This window comes from Lygodium microphyllum, chromosome 30 (genome assembly GCF_053477565.2).
Source record: "Lygodium microphyllum isolate KBCC chromosome 30, Lygodium_microphyllum_v1.1.10, whole genome shotgun sequence".
Lineage (NCBI taxonomy): Eukaryota > Viridiplantae > Streptophyta > Polypodiopsida > Schizaeales > Lygodiaceae > Lygodium > Lygodium microphyllum.
Genome location: NC_141164.1, coordinates 107,249,097 through 107,269,059, shown reverse-complemented (window position 1 = coordinate 107,269,059; position 19,963 = coordinate 107,249,097). Strand labels below are relative to the sequence as shown.

The 19,963-nt window shown below is 45.3% G+C and overlaps 1 protein-coding gene across 1 annotated transcript; it reads right to left on the bottom strand.

The window, feature by feature from the left end:
- Window positions 1-277: 277 nt before the first annotated feature.
- LOC148010229 (uncharacterized) lies at window positions 278-1,368 on the bottom strand. The gene has a single exon (XM_087672701.1). The coding sequence runs from the start codon at window positions 1,247-1,249 to the stop codon at window positions 515-517; it is 735 nt and encodes a 244-aa protein (XP_087528827.1). The 5' UTR covers window positions 1,250-1,368; the 3' UTR covers window positions 278-514.
- Between the last annotated feature and the right edge of the window lie 18,595 nt (window positions 1,369-19,963).

Sequence of the window (19,963 nt, the reverse complement as noted above, 5' to 3'; positions counted from 1 at the left end):
ATAATATAGGAAATTTTATTTTTCCTTATGTAACAAATTCAACTTTTTTCCTATGTAAAAAATTTCTTATGTGATTCCCTTGTTTCTCCAACCAAGGAATGTTCTATTTTCCCTATGATTTACTTTCTTTACTTATTTGTATTTTTTACGAGGGAATTCCTTTCTTTTTCCTATGCAAGGAATGATTAAAAGTTCCTTGTGTATGCATAATCATATTAGTATGTAAAATTTGCATGGAGCAGCTATTTGTAAGAAATCTATAGATTGTTATTGGCAGTTTTTAGGGTAGCCATAAGCCTTTGAGAACTTGCAAATTGCAATCAGTGATATTGGGAACACTATGAGTTGGCCAATAGGCCGGAGTACATGATACGTAGACGGTCTATGGCAATCTAATATTGCCCTTGTTGCGTTTCTATTTTATGTGAGTGGTGTCTAAGGACTGGCAATATCTAGCCCTTGTATATGGATTATGGGCTTGCCCCTGTAGATTTTTATCTAATGCCAGGTGCTGTCAACGACTGGCATATTTGGCCTTGTAGTCGGCCCAAAGCTGATCAACGGTTTTGCCAAGAAGCTCAGGGAAGTAGTCCAAGCTCCACGCGGACACTGCCAGCTTGGCATTGACAGCCTGGACGAAGCCAGGGTGCAGGCCCTCGCAGTACTGCAGGAAGTAGGCGGTGACGTCATACCCCTGATCCCACTTGTCACCTCCGCCGGGCTTCACCCAATGGGACGGCGCCAGGCCGGCCGTCAAGCGGATGTAGTCGGCGATGCCTTCGATCAAGCCCGACGGCGCCGTGCCCTGCCCGTCCCATTGCCACACGTGCGTGGACTCGTGGTAGATGATTCCCTTCACCTCGAACGCCACGTCATCGCTGGTGCCAGGTAAGCCCGCCACGTAGGCGTCGCTGAGGTGGATGTGGGCGGTGTTGTCGGCGCCGCCGACGGTGTAGGCCACGAAGGAGGAGCTGGCGCTGTCCACGTCGACGGTGAAGATGACGGTCGTGGTGGGCTTGCGCGGCGTGCTCTGATCGGTGTACAGGGAGTCGTCGATGAATGCGAGCGCGGATTCGAGCGCCGCTGAGGCCTGAGAGGAGCCCACGGCGGCGTCGAAGCGCATGCCGCCTGGTGTCGAGCTGGCCAGGTTATTGACCTGGAAGGTCACAGCCATGGCGGCCTCCGTGGCCAGCAGAAGAACCAGCACAGCCCCTGCCAACACATGACTGATTCCTTCCTTCCGCGCCATAATGATGGCGGCCAGCAGCTTGCTGTGAGTTTTACCGTGAGCTTCAGAAAGATTAGTGTGTCTCTACTAAAAGGAAGCTCACCACGTTTCTCTCCTTTCTATACCCACAAGGGTCAGGACGGGGCGCGCGTATATATAGGGAGACAGAGAGAAGCCTGGAGGCAGGGTAGCCGGGTCTCCCATGCCTTGTGAGTCCCCGACGGCGAGACGAGCCGGGCCTCAAGTCTTCTCCAAAGTCCAAGTTCAAAGGCGACACGGTTCTCCACCAACTTTTTTCGTACGGAACAGGTTTTGCAGCTTTTCTCCTGGGGCCCATAAATTAGCCTTCGGATTTGACGGAGGGTTTTCAGAAGAAAACTTTAAGGAAGAGGACGTAAAACCTTTTCTTCATCATCTCAGACGAAGTAATCTATTGAGACGGTATGTTATCCATTTAGACGGTATGTTATACATAAAATTAAGAAGGAACTTTTCAAAGGTGAACAAGTTACAGGTTGGGACGAACTTGTCTTTTGACATCCATCCACCCCACCCCCTAAATGATTTGAACTCATCACCTAGAGGGCAAATAAGAATCCGAAAATTTCCATCAAATTAGGGAATTTGAATTTACCCACTAAAAGTACAACTAAAAGTTTCAAGGAAATGTCAATGATGAAATGCATTAGCAATATCATGCCAAGTACAAACGACCTCCAAAGTCTCCTAAAAGATCCCGCGTGTCTAGAAAGCTTCTCATAAATGTTGAAAAGGTGTTGGTCTCCTCTACATTTACTTCTCTCTCTCTCTCTCTCTCTCTCTCTCTCTCTCTCTCCTACAAGAAAATATGCATTTTAATCGGTAAATGTATGTGCTTTTTGGACAAAGAAAAACTTGAAACCTGAATGCTCAAACAAACCATCAATAATTATTGTGTGCTATATTAAGCATTCTTGGTCTTCAATCTTGGCTCAATCAAATTCATACTGTACTCATACATCACACATTCCTCATTGTGGATGGCACACCTACTATTCAAGACCTTTCCATTGATATATGGGTTGTGAGGTAAATTTGGAAGTGGGATAATGAAGCTATGTCAAAGAATCATTTTTTTCCTAGGGAATATTAGTGCTTATATCACCTAGAACTTAATAGAAAACCTTATATAGGTTATAATGATATTATAACCCCATAAAAATAATGTCATAAGAGAGAATTCGTGACATTGCTTTATGAACGCATAAAGACAAATAATTAAATAAATTATAGATGACAAATATGGATGGCATAAAACAAAACATAAAGAAAAATATAGATGGCATAATATATAGCACATCTACACCACAGAGTTGACAGACACATGCATAATAAGAGGCCCTAATGAATAACAAAAAACATCAATTAGAATTACGTATCAATCATTAGTTGAAAAAGAAAATGTTACCTAGAAATGAAACAGAAAATCTCATCAAAACAAAATATCCATTGGAATAATACTCATTCATTATCTGCAAAAATGAATAAGATGATCATCAGATTTTAAAAAAAGTCAAAATATTAACTAGAATAGACCAATATCACCTTAATGAACAAAGGATCATCACATCCGTTGTTGTCAAGCGTTTTTGAGAAAATTGAAAACCCCTAGAAAACTGTTGATAGGTTGGATTTTTGTTAACTTAGTTATTTGCATGACTACTTGTTTTGTTGTTTGGTAGCTGGATTTTTTGTGTTTGTCTAGCTTAGGAATTGGTTTTGACATTTTATTTAGATTTTTGAGTATTGAAACTTGATAGCCTTGGTCTAAATTGGTATTTTTTTGGATAGGTTGGAGCTAGAGATTGTTGATAGTTGTTGGTGATCACGAACAAGTATTTTTTGTTGCTAATATTTCTATACATCATGGGGAGTATGGGTTCACGAGCACTTCATGTTACTTACACTTGTCAAATACATTGCTCTCAGGGGTCATCTCCTATTTTTTTCAATTACTTCTATGCCACGGGTTGGATTGATGCTTGTATATACACTACCATGGCATGATGCCCATTACAACTTTATGCATTAAATCTTAGAAGCACACACACTCGAGAGAGTACCTTTCATTGTGCACGCATAGTTCTTTTGCACACATGAGAGTTGGGATATTCATCACAGAGTTACGAATCGCTAGATGGGTGAGAAAGGTGGTTGGGTAAGTTTGAGGGTTGTGAAGGACGCTACCAATTGTGAGATAGATTGCTTTCTTGGTCGACATCATGAGGACCATTATTTTCTTGAGAGAATTGTGAGATTTTCAGAGGGTGGAGTGGAGCACAATATTTCCTTGTTGAGTGACGAGAGGTGAGGCAAATGATTTAATCTAATTAAAAAACTGGGTTTGCATCTTACATGACACACTCACACATGTAGATAGGCTAGGCACTCTAATTTTCTAGTGCATCCAAATTATCCAATTTTTTGTGTGGTGCATCACTTATTTGATTGCGTAGCATGGATCAGACATTGCATTACTTTTCAAATAATGAATGGTTGAGCACAACATACATTCTCAAAGCATGTTCTCTAGGACACAATGCATGAACAAAGGCAAAGTACATTTGAAGCAATAAAATAGTTTTCAAAGATTCACACCATCATGGAGTTTAGGGAAGAAGGCATGTGGAGAATTATGAAGGAATTAGAATATACAAGAGATAGCTTTGATCCAGTGGTACTAGAGATTTTAGCTTCCATTGAAAATTTCATTAATGGGCTAGTGGTTTAAGAAGTATTTGATTGGTCAAGGGGATAGTTCAGTTGATTCGTCTTTAAAGTTTTACAAAATTAGTGTGGCACTAAAACATGCACTCATCTCAACACAAAGTTTTCAACAAGCTTACAACTAAATTTATGGGCAACAAATTCTTGGTTCAAGTTTTAAAACAGGAGTTCACTTTGGTGGGCAGTGCTTCTTTGAATACATTTGGTCTATACATCATGGGGAGTATGGGTTCACGAGCACTTCATGTTACTTACACTTGTCAAATACATTGCACTCAGGGGTCATCTCCTATTTTTTTCAATTACTTCTATGCCATGGGTTGTACTGATGCTTGTTTTACACTACCACGGCATGATGCCCATTGCAGCTTTATGCATTAAATCTTAGAAGTACACACACTTGAGAGAGTACCTTTCATTGTGCACGCATAGTTCTTTTGCACACATGAGAGTCGGGATATTCATCATCGAGTTAGGAATGTGGTTGGGTAAGTTTGAGGGTTGTGAAGGACACTGCCAGTTGTGAGATAGATTGCTTTCTTGGTCGACATCATTAGGACCATTATTTTCTTGAGAGAATTGTGAGATTTTCGGAGGGTGGAGTGGAGCACAATATTTCCTTGTTGAGTGATGAGAGGTGACGCAAAGGATTTAATCTAATAAAAAAACCGAGCATCTTACATGACACACTCACACATGTAGATAGGCTAGGCACTCTAATTTTCTAGTGCATCCAATTTAATCTAATAAAAAAACCGGGCATCTTACATGACACACTCACACATGTAGATAGGCTAGGCACTCTAATTTTCTAGTGCATCCAATTTTTTGTGTGGTGCACCACTTATTTGATTGCATAGCATGGATCAGATATTTCATTACTTTTTAAATCATGAATGGTTAAGCATAACGTACATTTTTAAAGAATGTTCTCTAGGACAACGTCGCATTACTTTTTAAATCATGAACGGTTGAGAATAACGTACATTTTCAAAGCATGTTCTCTAGGACACAATGCATGAACAAAGGCAAAGACAAAATAGTTTTCAAAGACTCACACCATCATGGAGTTTAGGGAAGAAGGCATGTGGAGATTTATGAAGGAATCAGAATATAAAAGAGATAGCTTTGATCGAGTGATACTAGAGAGTTTAGCTTCCATTGAAAATTCCATAAATGGGCTAGTGGTTTAAGAAGTATCTAATTGGTATGGGGATAGTTCAGTTGATTCGTCTTCAAAGTTTTACAAAATTAATGTGGCACTTAAACATGCACTCATCTGAACACAAAGTTTTCAACAAGGTTACATCTAAATTCTTGGTTCAAGTGCTAAAACATGAGTTGGGTTTGGTGGGCAGTGCTTCTGTGAATACATTTGGTCTATATGGTATAGATGCAAAGTACTCTAGTTCAGGTTTTGGTGTTGCTAAAATGACTGTTACAGTTAGCTTAAAGGAAAGGGGTCACACCTTCTATAGATGGTGGTCTTAGGATTTCACATGATTATTTATCAGCTGGGAGATATGCTATTCCGCAACTGGCTATGGTGGAAGAGATTATGCAGTAGGGACAGAGACCTTCTAGGAGCTACTTATGGTGTCACGAGATCTAATTCTGAAGTTGTATCGTGGCTGGGTGGATTTTTTTATAGTTCCTTTTGATTCTTGAAAAACAAATCCTCCCAAATGGCCATTTGGAATGCTTTCATAGGCTTCTTGCATGGCAGCAATCGATATCTAGATAAAGAGCTCATATGATCGCATCTAGGTCAAGCTTAGTAGTAAAAGGATGAAAGAGATGAAGAGGCGAATTTCAATTTTCATAACTCCCTATTGTGACATTGTAGCATTATGAGTCACAAGTCATGATTATAGACCGTGCAACTGGAAGCTTTTCAAATATTGGTAAGGATAGTGTATAAGCCATAAAGATGACAAGATGCCTATTTTTGTCATAAGCTTTAATGGTGTTGATCAGGTGCCATGAAGAGCTTACAAGTTATGGAAAAAGCATTAGACAAAGCGAATGCGGGGTGCCAAGAAAGCTTCGAGCTTAGTGATGCTCTTTTCAATGAAGTGATATTATGGTGTCTTATTTAAAAATTAAACTTGAATAATCATATTAATGTTGCAAATATTAAGGATTATGGTGGCAAAGATTTAGAAGGAGATGAAGGGCATAGATGGGAGATAGATGGGTGGCCTACTTGGTGAAAAAATGTGAGATTGAAGCTTTTCATAAATGACAAAGGATGGCACAATCAAAATGAAAAACTTTTTGTAAATGGCAAAGGATTGATTTGTGACATCCCTATTTCATTGACATCATTCATTCTAGGCTGTATTTAACAACCCCCCTAGAGTCAATGATGTCAATGAAGTAGGGATGTCACAAATCAATCCCTAAGTGGAAGTAAGCATAAGACTTTGCAAAAAGCTTCAAACTTTTCTTTGGATAAAGCCTTGGTGAATATGTCTTCTTGATCTCCCTTGCATGGAGTCTCTCTTTAACGTAGTGATAATGCACCTCAATGTGTTGTGACTACCAATGTAAAAATATCTAAATGACAAAATTGCAATACCTAGTTCTGATAAAAGGCTTTTGATCCAATCACACTTAACTATAGCTATAAAAGTTGCTATATATTTAGCTTCATAACTTGTAGTGTCCATTATAGCTTGCTTCTTGTTGAGCCAAGAGATGCAAACATCACCAAGTAAGAAATAGTTTTAACTAGTGGACACTCTCATGTCAAAACGTCCTACCCAATCACTATTGTAGTGGGAGCTCACGCTCAATCGCTAAGACCCACGGACCGCTTATTGCTTCAAGCGTTTCAAGCGAGCTCTAATGGCTATCTCTCACCTAGCCAACGTGCCATTGATCCTAGGAGTGTAGTGAGCTTACCTTGATGCCGATGTGAGTAGCCTCCTCCCTCGCACACCTCGGTAGCTCCACGATTCTTGATGCTAGCTCAAGCATCCTCAAGCCTCCTTCATCTCCAAGCTCCATCCTCCATAGCCGTGCACGCAAGAAAAGAGAAGAGAAGAGAAGAGAAGAAGAGAAGAGGAGATGGTGAAGAGCTTTGCCCTCTTGATCCCTCACTCCCACACACTCACTCCCTCACACTCCCACACTCCCTCTCTCAAGAGCACACACAAGAAAGAAGAAGAAAAGAAGAGAAGAAGAAGAGAGCTCTTGTTAGCCACACACCAAAGAATGAGCTTCCATTCACTTTTTGAACTTTATATACAAGCCCTAAAATCCCATGGGCACCCATCCCCTTTTTTACATGACCGGCCATTGTGGCAAGGTCCTTTTTCCATTTCCCTCTTCTAGCCTTATGCCTCTAGCCTATGCCCGTCTAATATTTTACAATTGGCACAGAAGGGATCCTGGCGCTCTTTTACAAGAGTTTTCCAAGTTTTTTGAGGCACCTTTCATTTAAAATTGCACCTTTGGTCTCGGCTTAGCTTTTAGAGGTCGCCTGCGTGTCTTTGCTTTTCTTCCATGCTTTTTCCGCTTTTTCCTTCATTTTCCGCCATTTCCCGCCATCTCGACTTGGGGTTAACATTACCCCCCTACGAGACAGGTGCCAGTCCCATGGCACTTCTGTGTTGTTGTAGGGTGGTAGGCACTTGGGAAATGATGGTATAAAGGGAAGGGCCACATGTAGATTCAGGTGCGTGTGTAAGCTGATGTTTGTTGGGGAAGCCAGATGGATAGTGAGTGGTTGATGGGGGCCTTCGAAGTTGGTGGTTTGCCACTTGTGTGATGCCTGAAAGGAGGTGCGATGCTCTTCCTAAGGGAGTATCTACCTTACTATGTTAGTGCAGTGTGCTCGTGCTAGTGGAATGGGGAGCCTAGGTGATGTCCCACACTTGAGGACCCCATTTGTGTTAATGGAGGTGCAGTGTAAGTGGCTTAGGGTGACAGGTCTAACCATAGGCGAGTGTTAGCTCTCTAGGTATATCCTGCCCTTGATGTGCCCTAAGCATGAAGTGGGAAAGAAAAAAGGGCTAAGGGGTTAAGAGCAAAGCCGACCAACCGAAGCCACTGGGCACGCCTAACTTAAGAACCCCTAGGTACAGTGATAGTGCTCTATGTGGTGTTTAAGTGCTTCTGCAAGTGAGTGCTTGTGTGATTTTCCTTTCATGTTATTCTTTTCTTTACTTTGACTTTCCTTTTCTTTTTTTCTTTTTTTCTTTTTTTTTTTGGTTGCAGTTGTGGAATGACAACTAGGCCTAATTTTCTTCATCTAAATGAGGAGGGGAAGGGGGTCGGATGGATTTGCTCAAAAATTGGTAGCTTTGCATGTATCCTTTCAGATTCATGCGGACGTGGAGAGAAGTGGTGGAGAGGAAAGGGTGATTGCACCTAGTGAATTGGCTGTCATTCATATCTTCTAGGAGGGCTAGGCAAAAAGAGGGGAGGAGACTAGCTCTCATCATAAGACGAGCCATGGCGCAGCTGTCAATAGAGTTAGGGTCAAAGAAGAGGGGAGGTAGGCCGCGCTCTTGTGGAGTCGGGTCATGCTTAAGGAGTAGCTTAAGTAACCTAAGGTAATTACAGGTTGTTACAAAGGCGGGGTCAGGGCATGAGGAGAAATCTGCAAGAAAGCGTGTCATAGAATCATCTAGGCTTTCAGAGTTAAAGAGAAGGGCATGCTCGAAGGATACTACGTTAGAGCTATAAATAATAGGGAAGTCGTACCAACCATGGAGGGTGGCATCAAAATCCACACCTACCCTTCGAGGGTATGCCATGTAGGTGGGGTTGTTCCGCTCGAATGGCAGGGTGTTACAAAACGCCATCCAGGCGAGCATACTGATGTCGCATACTTGCCTCCTCCATAGGGGTTGACTTTTGTAGCCTTGAACAGTGTGTGGAACTTCAAAAACTTTGTTCTGCCAGTAATCAGCCACTTCTGTTCCCCAAGAGGTTGAGGTTTTTTCTTGCTCTTCTAGCCATCTTTGCCCCAACTGGCCACCAATCGCGATCACCTCATCCATCACCTTGAGCGGCAAGACCATCCGCAAACTGTTGGGTAGGAGAAAACTAAAGGTGAATGGATCCTTTTCTTGTTTTTGTCTCTCCCATAGCACCAATTCTGCGTGGAATCTAGCAGGGATATCATCAGGGCAAGGTGGGAGGGGTGTGGACGGCAGTACGACTGGTTTGGCTCTCAGCTATTTCCTGGCTTCCTCTACTAGCTTTCTGCGTCTTTTCCTAGATGCAGCTTGTCTTTCCGCAGATGGGTCCTCTTGTGGGGTGGCTCTTGAGACTGCGACGAGGGGGGTTGTGGGACTACGTCCTCCCTGAATCGGTTCATGTCGATCTCAAGTTCTGCTTCCTCCCCCTCTTGTTCTCTATGTCGTGCTTCCTCTTTGAATCCGAGGGCGTCGATTTCCTAGGGGTTTAGGCCAGCCAGCAATAGGTATTTTCATTGCTCGTCCAAGCTCAGCCTAACCTCCGCAAGTTGGGGTGGCATCTGCAATCCAGCATGTAAGGCTCTGCGTGCGATGCTGAGCTTTCTTTGTGTCACCTCCAACGACTCTCCTTGCTCTGAGCGGGTGGTGTCCATGATGGTGTTGAGGAAGGCTTTTTGTTGGGGCACCGAAGGTCGCTTAGGCGCCTTTCACCTTGCTCTTTGCAATGATTTTCTCCTTCTCTACCAGAGCAAGGTGCCGTGCCAATGTCTTCACCCTCTTTTCATTATGCACAGCCCACTCCTCTGCTCTCTTGTTCATTTCCTCCATGCTCTCTCCTTGCTTCAGGGTTAGTATCATGAGCCTTTGCTCTTGGTCCTCCAACTCCCTGACCAGTCTCTCTTGCTCTTCTTTTTCAGAGTTTAGTTGAGTTGTCAGGCGCTCAATTTCTTCTTGCTGCTCCTCTATGTCTTGTTTTCTCTCCTTATCTCTGGCATTCATCTCAGCCACAAGCGCATCAACTTGAGCAGATTTCGTAATGAGCTCCTGGTATTGCACTATTAGGAGCTTGTGCGCTCTTTGCATCTTCACTAGCTCCTATGTTTCGTTCTCGAGCTGCTGTCTCCAGTGCTCCTCCCTGTCATCCTTAGCCTTTATTTCTTGTTTGAGATCTGCAATCTCCCTTTGCTACATGGCTATCATCCTCATTTTATCCAACTGGAAGGTGGCTACTACTGATTCCTTCTTAGCTGCCAACTCAGCCATGGCTATCTTGCGTTCCTCCTTAGCTTTCTCCAATTGGGAGAGCAGCTCGACGACGTACTCATCGTAGTTAGCCGATGGCATCATCATTGTGTGGATGGGTGAGGTTGAGCTTCCACCTTCTGCCGTTTAGGATCTTGCCTAGATTCCGCATCAGTAGCTGGCCTCTTTTGTCCTGTGGCGGTGGTTTCTGTGCTCTCTGTCTCTGGGCCATCTCTTTGTTGATGAATTATTGCATCCATGCCACGAAATTTGACACGTCGGCACTGGTCGGGATGCTAGGGGTGATGGTGGTGGGTTTAGTGGAAGGCACCAGGAGGGTAGGAATCGGATGAATTGGGGCCTTGCCCTTGCCCTCAGTGACTGCAGGTGGCACGATCTCTGGCACCTGTGTGCTAGACCCTGGCCCTTATTCTCTATGTGGGCTCAAGTTCCCCAATTCATCAACTCGGCTTTGTTGCTCGATGGACCGGCGTGTGCCTTCAGCCAGGTCCTCTTCCTCCTTCCTTCTTAGTTCTTCCTCTTCCTCATCAGCCTTTCTTCTCCTTTCCTCCTCTACTTTTCTCTGCTCTTCCTTCTTTTTCTCTTTTTCTTATTTTTCCTTTCTTTTCTTCTCCTCTGCTTCCTGTTTCGATGCCTTCTTTGCTTTCTCTAATTCTTCTTTCTCCTTCTCTTCCTCCTGTCTCTTCTTCCTCTCTCTCTCCTTGGCCTCTTTTAGGGACTCTTTCTTTGCCCTTTCCAAGTCTTCTCTCTCCTTCTTTCTGCCTTCGTCATCCTTCTTCTTTCTTTGCGTTGTCTTCTTTTTGGGCTTCTTGGTTGTCTTTTTGCTTATCTGTTCTTCCCCTTCGTCCTCTGTCTTAGTTCTATTGGTGGACCTATCCTTGTCCTAGTGAGGAGGTGACCTTTCTAGCATTTCTCCTTCTCCTTCTTCTGCATCCTATGCTTCCTTCACTGCCTTCTGGATGAGCGTAGTCAAGACACCTCCATACCCGATGAAGGAGGCTTTGGAGGCGGCTTTCTTTCTTTCTGTAGCTTTAGAGGCTAGAGATTCTCCTCCTGCTGGTACACTTCCTAGGGCCAATGCTTTGGCTGCCTGGTCGATTGTTTTTCGCACATACCCATTCCAGTCCACTTCATCTAGGGTATGGACTGCTACATTCTCTAGCACAGGTACGCTAATTCGATGCATCAATGAGTTGTAGCGCTGGTTGGAGAAGAGCACATGTATCAGCTTTGCTTGCATCCTGGCTTCTGCGTCAGGGATATCTTGGATGCTTATGCCATCATTTGTGAGCACATCTTCCCTCTTCATTTTAAGCATGTCATAAACATCCCTTTTCTGTTTCCTCTCCGTCTTTGGCTCCAATCCCAAAGCCTTCTCCACCAAGGCTAGGTCTAAGCGGACCTGTACCTGCTTTGCATTTTCTCCTCTGCCCACCGTCACAGTGCCACATTCTTGATCTAGGTTGTACGTTCTGAGGAACTCCACGCACTTCAGGTGGTCTGGCTCCTGCGAGAACTTTTCAAGATACTTCGTGAGGTTGCATTGTTCAACCAGCCTCCTAGCTACTTCCTCCTTGGCCACCACAACTTCTATGTTGTGGATGGTTCGAAACCTAAGTTGGCTAAAGGCGCGGTTCTCTAGGTAGATGCGGTATTGCTCTCTTTCCTCGTCTGTGAATGGGAGTCAGTGGGCGCGGTCTTGCTGCGACATTTTATGTTCCTGCCATAAATCGTAACTTTCATTAGTGCTTTCCACATATTAATTCACTGATTGCTGGAAAAGAAAAACTCTATGCTTTTTGAATGAATTCATTAAGAAGCAACGTAGATTTTTCTTTTCAGACTTGGACTTTTTGCCCTTTACTTCAAAGTTTTCATGCCCATTTTCCTACCCCATCCGTTTTTTCATAATATATGTTTATGTTCTTCACTGGTTTTGCTTTGATTTACCCCCTTTGATTCATTTCTCATCTGATTCATTTCACCTTACCCCCTCCCCTTCCATCTTGAGAAGAATCCTTCCTAGGATTGAGGGTCAAAAGGTCAAGGGCTTTCGACATGTTGGTGTAGGAGTTACTTGTGAAGGAGCCAAGTTTAGAAAATTGGATTGTATTCCAATTGAGCTTCATGGTCCAAATCAAAGGGTCGAATTTCCACGTGCGTGATGTATGTGAGAACATCTGTGAGGAAGTCACCAGAGTCGACATGGCTGGCAATGTGTAACTCTTCCTCAATCAACAAGTGATCAAGGTAGGGGTGTCCTTTGATGTGTTCTTCCATGGGTTGGCCCCGAAGAGTGGTTAACACTCTAAACGAGGTGGGCGCGACGTAAGTGGGATCATACTCTGCTATTTTGATGGCGCGGCATTGCTCAGTGTTGGTCATTATGCGACATCCTTCGACTTCCCATTGCAACCTAAGAGCATACCACCGCCTCAAGAAAGGTGATCCAGTATCAGCGAGTTGTGATAACTCCGCGATTTCTTGGTCAGTGATAGCAGAAGTGGTTCATGGATCCTATGACGTGAAAAGGCACTGTTTGATGGCTTGCTCCTTGGAGATTTTGTTGTTAAGCAACTCGGCATCGAAGTGAGAAGCTTTTGCGAACGCGAATTCAAAGGTTTCCCAAGAGCAAGGCATATTTTGCACTTTAGTTGCAAAGGGTTCTTCTAATAGACCTAAGTCCAAGAGGTCATAGCTTAGCGCGAGTGACACGAAAGTGTCATCTAGTCTTTTAATACAATCCACCACTTCATCCCCGGTGTCCTCATCGAGGTCAGCGGCTAGTGCTAAAAAGGATTTTCGTTCATAGGAGGGCATAAGGCCGACAGGTGGTTGAGGTTTGATAGAACAAGAGCTTTTGACAACAAAGATGGGCGGTTGGGAGGGTTCATAAGTTTATGGTTGGGCCGCTTGGATGTTGAGTGGATTAGGAGCAGCCATGACAGACGGGCTACTGCATTCAGGTTGGAGTTGGGGAGGCAGATTGACTTCGGCGGGTGATGACTCTTGTGACGGAGCCTGCGGTTTGGGCCGGTAGGCTTGTGGGACTCTCTTGGGCCTAGGCATGGATGAAGCGGATGGTTGTGGTTCAGGAGAGCACTGCAGCTTGTGGTTTTGAGGGTTTATGGAATGCGGTTTGATCAAGCTTGAGGGCGGTGTATGAATGGTGCCTTTGGCCGTGTGGGCCTTAGGGATCCATAGCCAGGTATTTCCCTCGTATTAGCCTTGCGCACGTAAGAGGGCTTTAGGGACCCATGTTTGCTTGATCATGCGGTGCTTTCTGTGACTGCGTCTTGGCCTCCTAGGTTTAGAGTTTTTTGGTCTTATGAAGATAGGAGCGTCGACTCCTAGGCGGCGGTTGCGGCTCCTTAGGCTTCCATTGAAATATAGACTGTTGAGCCTTATGTTTTGCTATTGTGGGCTGTGATTCCTGAATTCTGGGAGGTGGCGGCCGCGCATTACCCCCTCATTATATTTGGTTATGGAGAATTCTATTGGTGGCTTTGCGCACGGTGATGAAGTGGCGCAGCCCTTACTGAAAGCTATGATGATGTGAATGTTGCCTATTGCGAGGTGGATGCACTGCGACTCATAATCAACATTGCAGTGAGTCTGCTTTTTGAAAGTGCGCCCTAGTAGCGACTCCGTGCCTACTTCTTTAGCATTTGGCAACACGTAAAAAATCATTGCGACAGTCTCAGACTCGATAGAAACGGCTACTTTGTACTTGCCGAGAAGTGCGTAGGAATGGGCCCCATATGGGCTTAATTTAGCATTCATCGGCTGAAGTGGTGGTCTGCCAAGTTTGGTCCAATGATCGTGAGTTAGGACATTGAAGTCTGCTCCCTCATTGATCAAAGCGTTGAAAGCGCAGGTTTGTTTTGCAATGACCGTTATATGGAGGTATGCGGGCTCTACGGCTTCCTCATCCTCGTCATCAATCTTAGTGATTGTGGCCACTCGTACTTTGACAGGCAGTTCTAACATCGGGGGCTCGTGCAAAGGATGGGTAGGAGGGTAGTACTTCTTGACACGACTGCCATTGAAGAAGCCTATTCCCTCACCATCTAAGGTTTCGAGTTCGACATTGCCTGTGCGGCTGATCGCATGAACTTTGAAGGGTCCAAGGCCTCGAAATTTCATTTTCTATTTATGTCCCTTAACGGAGTAGAGGAGCACTAAGTCGCCTTGTTCAAAGTTGTGCTGTTTGACATGCTTGTCAAACCAACTCTTGCGACGGGCCTTCTCACATATAAGTGCATGGGTGGCTAGAAGACGGGTCTCTGATAGGCGTTCAAGCTCGACCAGACATTGCGTCCATGCCTCCTTTCCTTCCCATCATTCTTGAAGGGCTATTCTCAGGCTAGGAACAAAGAATTCTAAGGGTAGGATTGCTTCTGTTCCATAGGTCAAGCTAAATGGGGTTTGACCGACAGCCATTTTATAAGCTGTACAGTAAGCCCACAAAGCTGCCATAAGCTTGTTATCCCAGTCGCTACGTGAGGCTGAGACTACTTTGGTCAGGACATTGACGAGAATCTTATTTGTGGATTCTGCCTGACCGTTCGCATGAGAGTAGTATGGTGATGATTTGTGATGGATAATGAGAAAGGTGGACAGGAGATGCGCTATCACTTCGTTGATGAAGTGCATGCCTTGGTCACCAGTTCGATGGGGCAGCCAAATCGCGAGATCACTTGCTCCCATAAGAACTTGGCAGTCGTTCTAGCATCATTTTTATGTGTGGCTCTTGCCTCTGCCCATTTCGTGAGGTAATCCGTGGCCACAATGATGTACTTGGCTTGTGAGTACTGCACCACAGGACTCATGGGTCCTATGAAGTCGATTCCCCATTTTTCGAAGGGTTTCAAGCAATAATTGAGATCAAATCCATCTGATCCTTGCGAATCGGGACTTTTTTCCGTTGGCACTCATCACAATGCTTGACGAATTGAATGGCATCGTGGAAAAGCATGGGTCACCATAGTTGAGACTACAGCACCTTCCGTGCTGTCGTGTCTCTTCTAAAATATCCTCCCGCAATGCCGCTATGTGCCTCCGAAAGCACATCGTGCATCTCATACTCACATACGCATCTACACAGCAATCCGTCTTGCCCCATAGAGTTGGCCTGAAATCAGCTGATAGGGCTGGATCTTAAGGATTAAACGCCTAAGTCAGGCTTTTTCTATTGGTTGCTCAGGGCCATGCTCAAGCACTTGGACTATGTCATTCGCCCAATATGGTGTTAGATCAGCCTTAAATAAATCTCTCTCGCTGGACAGGTGGAATAGATGGGCGTCGGGTAATTCATCAACGATGCCTTGTCCAGCGGCTTCTCCCGTGGGAATGTGTGACATATGGTCAGCCATGTAGTGCTGTTTTCCTTTCCGCACAACCACGAAGAAATCGAATTCCAAGAGCATAAGGAGCCATCGAGCTATGCATCCTGTAGCATAAGGTTTGTTTACTAGATAGAGCAGGGCTTGATGGTCCATGAAAAAGATGAAGGGTGTGGCCAATAGATAATGCCAGAATTTCTTCACAGCGAACACCATGGCTAATCCCTCTCTTTCTGTTGTCGAGTAGTTCATTTCCATCACAGTGAGTTGTCTGCTAGCAAAGCTCACTGGATAATCTAAGTTGTGCTCACCAGGTTGGTACAACACTGCCCCCCCACGGAAAACTTAGAAGCATCGATGTGCACGTGGAAGGTAATAGTCCAATCTGGGGCTCGTAGAATTGGTGCTATGGTTAGAGCCTTTTTCAACTCTTCGTATGCTCGTTGGCATGCCTCGGTCCACTCAAAGACAATCAGCAGCTTGTACAATGGTCTGGCGATCAACACATAGTTTAGTATAAACTGCCAATAGTACCCCGTATGGCCTAAGAAGCATTGAACTCCATTATAATTAATTGGGGTGGAAGGTCAACAATAACCTTGACTTTCAAGAAGTCAGTGGCAATGCCGTTCTTCGACACCACGTGCCCTAAGATGCATCCGTGCTTTACCCAAAACTGGCACTTTAAGGGGTTCAAGGAGAGACGATATAAGCGACACCGTTCAAAGACTGCACGGAGTTTGTCTAAGTGTTCGATCCAGGTCGAATAGACACACAGGTCGTCAACAAAGACTTCTAACTCCTTACGAAGCATGTCCTTAAAGATGGTGCACATGAGGCATTGGAAAGTGGCAGGGGCGTTAGTCAATTTGAAGGGCATGACTATGTAAGCAAAGATGTCCCACTCAGTGGCGAGGGCTTGCAGGGCAGGATGCACTTACACTTGGTTGTACCCTGAGAAGCCGTCCAGAAAACTGTAGGCTTCCTTGCCTTCCACCCTCTCAAGCATGTGCTCGGTGTATGGCAATGGATAGTTGTCCCTCTTCGTAGCAGCATTCACTTTCTTGTAATTGACACACACTCAGATTTTTCCATTCTTTTTCATCACGATGACTATGGGTGATACCCAGTCTGTGTGCTCAATTTCGTAAATGAATCCCGCTCTCATCAGCTTGTCAATTTCCTCTTTGAAAGTATGAGCGTGTTTTGGATTCATAGGGTACGGTCGCTGCTTGACCGGCGTTGCGTCTGGCATCATGTGTATGTTGTGAGTCACGACACTCGGATCTACCCCCTTAAGCTCTTCCAAGGACTAGGTGAATACGTCTATGTACTCTCGCAAGAGAGTGACAAGACTAGTTTCTTCTTCCTCAGTCAAGTCGTCGGCAATGAAGACTAGTCGGGATGTTTCTCCTTCCTGGGCTAGATTCACCTCCTTGACCTTGGCTGGTCCCTCGATTGGTTCGTTGGTTTGTCCTTGACGTTTGGCACCTAACAGAACTACTACCCTATCCCCTTTTTTGAATTTCGTGAAGCGCTTACGGAGGTTCTGCGATTTTCGTTGTTCTTCCGTTCGCGTATCCCTGGGTTGTTTTACCTTTTCCTGCCTTAACCGTCAATGCCTCAGGTGGACGGGTAGGTCCCCCTTCATGTGTCTAGTCGTGGGCGGCCTAGGGATTTCTAGATCACTGTCCAAACTAACCTCCAACTCAGAGTCAAACTCCCCGTCTTCGCTAGAAGAGGTAGTCTCCCTTGGTGGACATAGTTCAGATGGTGATTCTATCCTAAGGACTGGTGTCGTCCCTGGCTGGGATAAGCCTGCTTGTTCAAGGTCTATGGCTCCTACGTGTTCCAACCAGACGCGGTCACATTCCATGCGCATGACCCCTATCTCTATCCTAAAGATATTTATTTTCTGCGGCTTGGACTTAGAGTCAAACTCCCCGTCTTCGCTAGAAGAGGTAGTCTCCCTTGGTGGACGTAGTTCAGATGGTGATTCTATCCTAAGGACTGGTGTCATCCCTGGCTGGGCTAAGCTTGCTTGTTCAAGGTCTATGGCTCCTACGTGTTCCAACCAGGCGCGGTCACATTCCATGCGCATGACCCCTAGCTCTATCCTAAAGATATTTCTTTTCTGCGGCTTGGAGTCTGCTCATATTTGCTCTATTTCTTGTCCTCCAGTGTCGTATTCTACGATATCTACTTCTCCCTCAGTTCCATCACTGAAGGATTGACAGTCTTTGTATTCGTCGTTAGAATCCCCTTCATCAGACTGCTGGTCATCTCCTAGGGCTTGGTACACCTCTTGTCGTTGGTCAGGGAGTAGGGCCCAGTTATGCATGAGGTTTAGGTCACGCACTCTGGTCCATTGCCACTTGGATTAACCTGAGAGATCTTGGAGTGGATTGAAGTTTGCAGCTGAATTGCCAGCTAGCTTGTGTGTCAAGTATTCTAGTATCTCCTGGAGTTCCCTTTTGTTAGTTGGGACTTGGAAGTTGACATGCTTAGGCTTTCCTTGAAGGGTTCCTGCCATCATGCAGACTGGTACGGAGAGTATGTCGCTAGGCTTGCTGATCGTTTTGATGGTTTGCTCATACGCCTCATGATCTGAGAATGGCAGGTCGATTGTAGCAAGAACGAGCATCCAATCCCACTCATCCTCTGGGCATGGGATATACTTGATCAAGGGCCCATAGGACTCCTTGACCTGAGTGTTACCCTTGAGAATAGCAGAGATAGAGTCTAGGTCGACTGGTGAGTTCTTCCAAGTATCCATCTCTATCCTTACGACATCTGTTTTGTTGCCAAGGAAGATCAAGCCATTACCCCAATCTTCGATGACTCTAGCGTTGTGCATCCAGGGTCGACCTAATAGGATATCGTAGTCCACTCCCTTCATGACTATAAAGTCAATAGAGAACTGGACACCTGCAATCTTCACTGGCCAATTCTTAAGTACCCCGAATGGCTTTACTCTCATACCGTTTGCTAGTGTGACATTAAACCTAGCAGTTTTGACAGGCAAGTTTCCCCAAGTCTGAAGCACTGCGTGGCTAAGCACACTAACCCCAGCTCCCATGTCTACGATTCCCTTTCTTGTTGTGCTGCCTAGGGCTAGGACTGGTAAGACTGCGTGCATCTCAGAACCTTCCCAGAAGGCATTGACGTGCAAGGATTTAGGCACAGAGTGCGGCGTCAAACTCGGTATTTGCATTTCTGCGTCATGGTCTTGAGGGTCTGCCGTGACTTGCTCTCGTGACTCTTCGACCCACTACTTAAGATCTTGCCATAGGGTAGGATGCTACCTAAGCATATCTCCCAGGCTAAGTGTTACATGGGTAGTCACTAGTGTGGTCAGGAGATCATTGGATACTCGTCTCTCCCCTAACCTGGATTGTCCTGGCCAATGGCCATGACTGATCTGCGGCTCTGTAGCATCGAGGCTTGATCTTAGCGGCACTGCTTGTGGTGCGGTTACTTCTGCCGACTTAGGTTGAGGCGGTGATATTGGCGTGCTTACACTGGAGAGATCATCGATCTTGTCCTCTATGATGGGCTCAGCATCCTTGAGATGCTCTTGAGCCTCCTTCACCCATTTCTTCACCTTTTCTATGGCCTCTAACTATCGCTTCGGATGCGGGTATTCCCCTACCTTAGCTGTCTTAGGGGCTGAAGTCTCTGCCTCTGCATCTGAAACCTTCTTTCCAGAAGGCAGAGTCATAGCACTCTCGGTTTTTAGTGCGACTTTAGCTTTCGATCTCTTCTTTTTCCGCATGCAGCTTTTCTTCCCTATCAAGGCTGTGTCACGATTGCTAGGTCCTGGCAGAGAGATGCCGGCCTGCTTTGTTTGGGCTCGGGTCATGACCCGCAATGGGATAGGTGTGGCCTCCCCATCGAGGTTTTCGACATCAAACAAACCCAATGGGATAGATGGTACGTTGGCTGAGCTAGAAGATGGCTTTCGCTTTGGGCAATCTACAAAGAGATGGGTGATTCCGCACTCTGCGCACTTTTGGTCAGTCTTGTCTCTGTTTTGTTGCTCTCTTTCAGGGCAGCGTGATGAGACATGACTGGGGTGACCACAAGTCCAACAAATGATTGGATTCTGCGTCTGCCCTCCTAGGCCTCTACCTCATCCTCTTCCTAACGCCATCACCGGCACGGGTCGATAGTCCATGAGGACAGCGTTGCCCTCATTGTCATGCGAGAAGTAAGGGTATATGTAAGTTTTTTTTCTCACTTGGCTCTTCCACGTAGTGGACTGGAGCATCGCTTAGTGGAACGGGCCGGTAAGCACGTCGGTGATGCGATCGAATTGATGTGGGCTGGAGCTCTCTATCTCTATCTCTCTCTCTCTCTCTCATTGAAATGGCACAAATGAGCTCTCGCTTGGTCTCTTGGCTCTTATATCCCTTCCCGGGTGTGGTGTT

Excerpts from the sequence above, each read along its gene's own strand:
- LOC148010229 (XM_087672701.1), bottom strand. The coding sequence starts at position 1,249 with ATGGCGCGGAAGGAAGGAATCAGTCATGTGTTGGCAGGGGCTGTGCTG.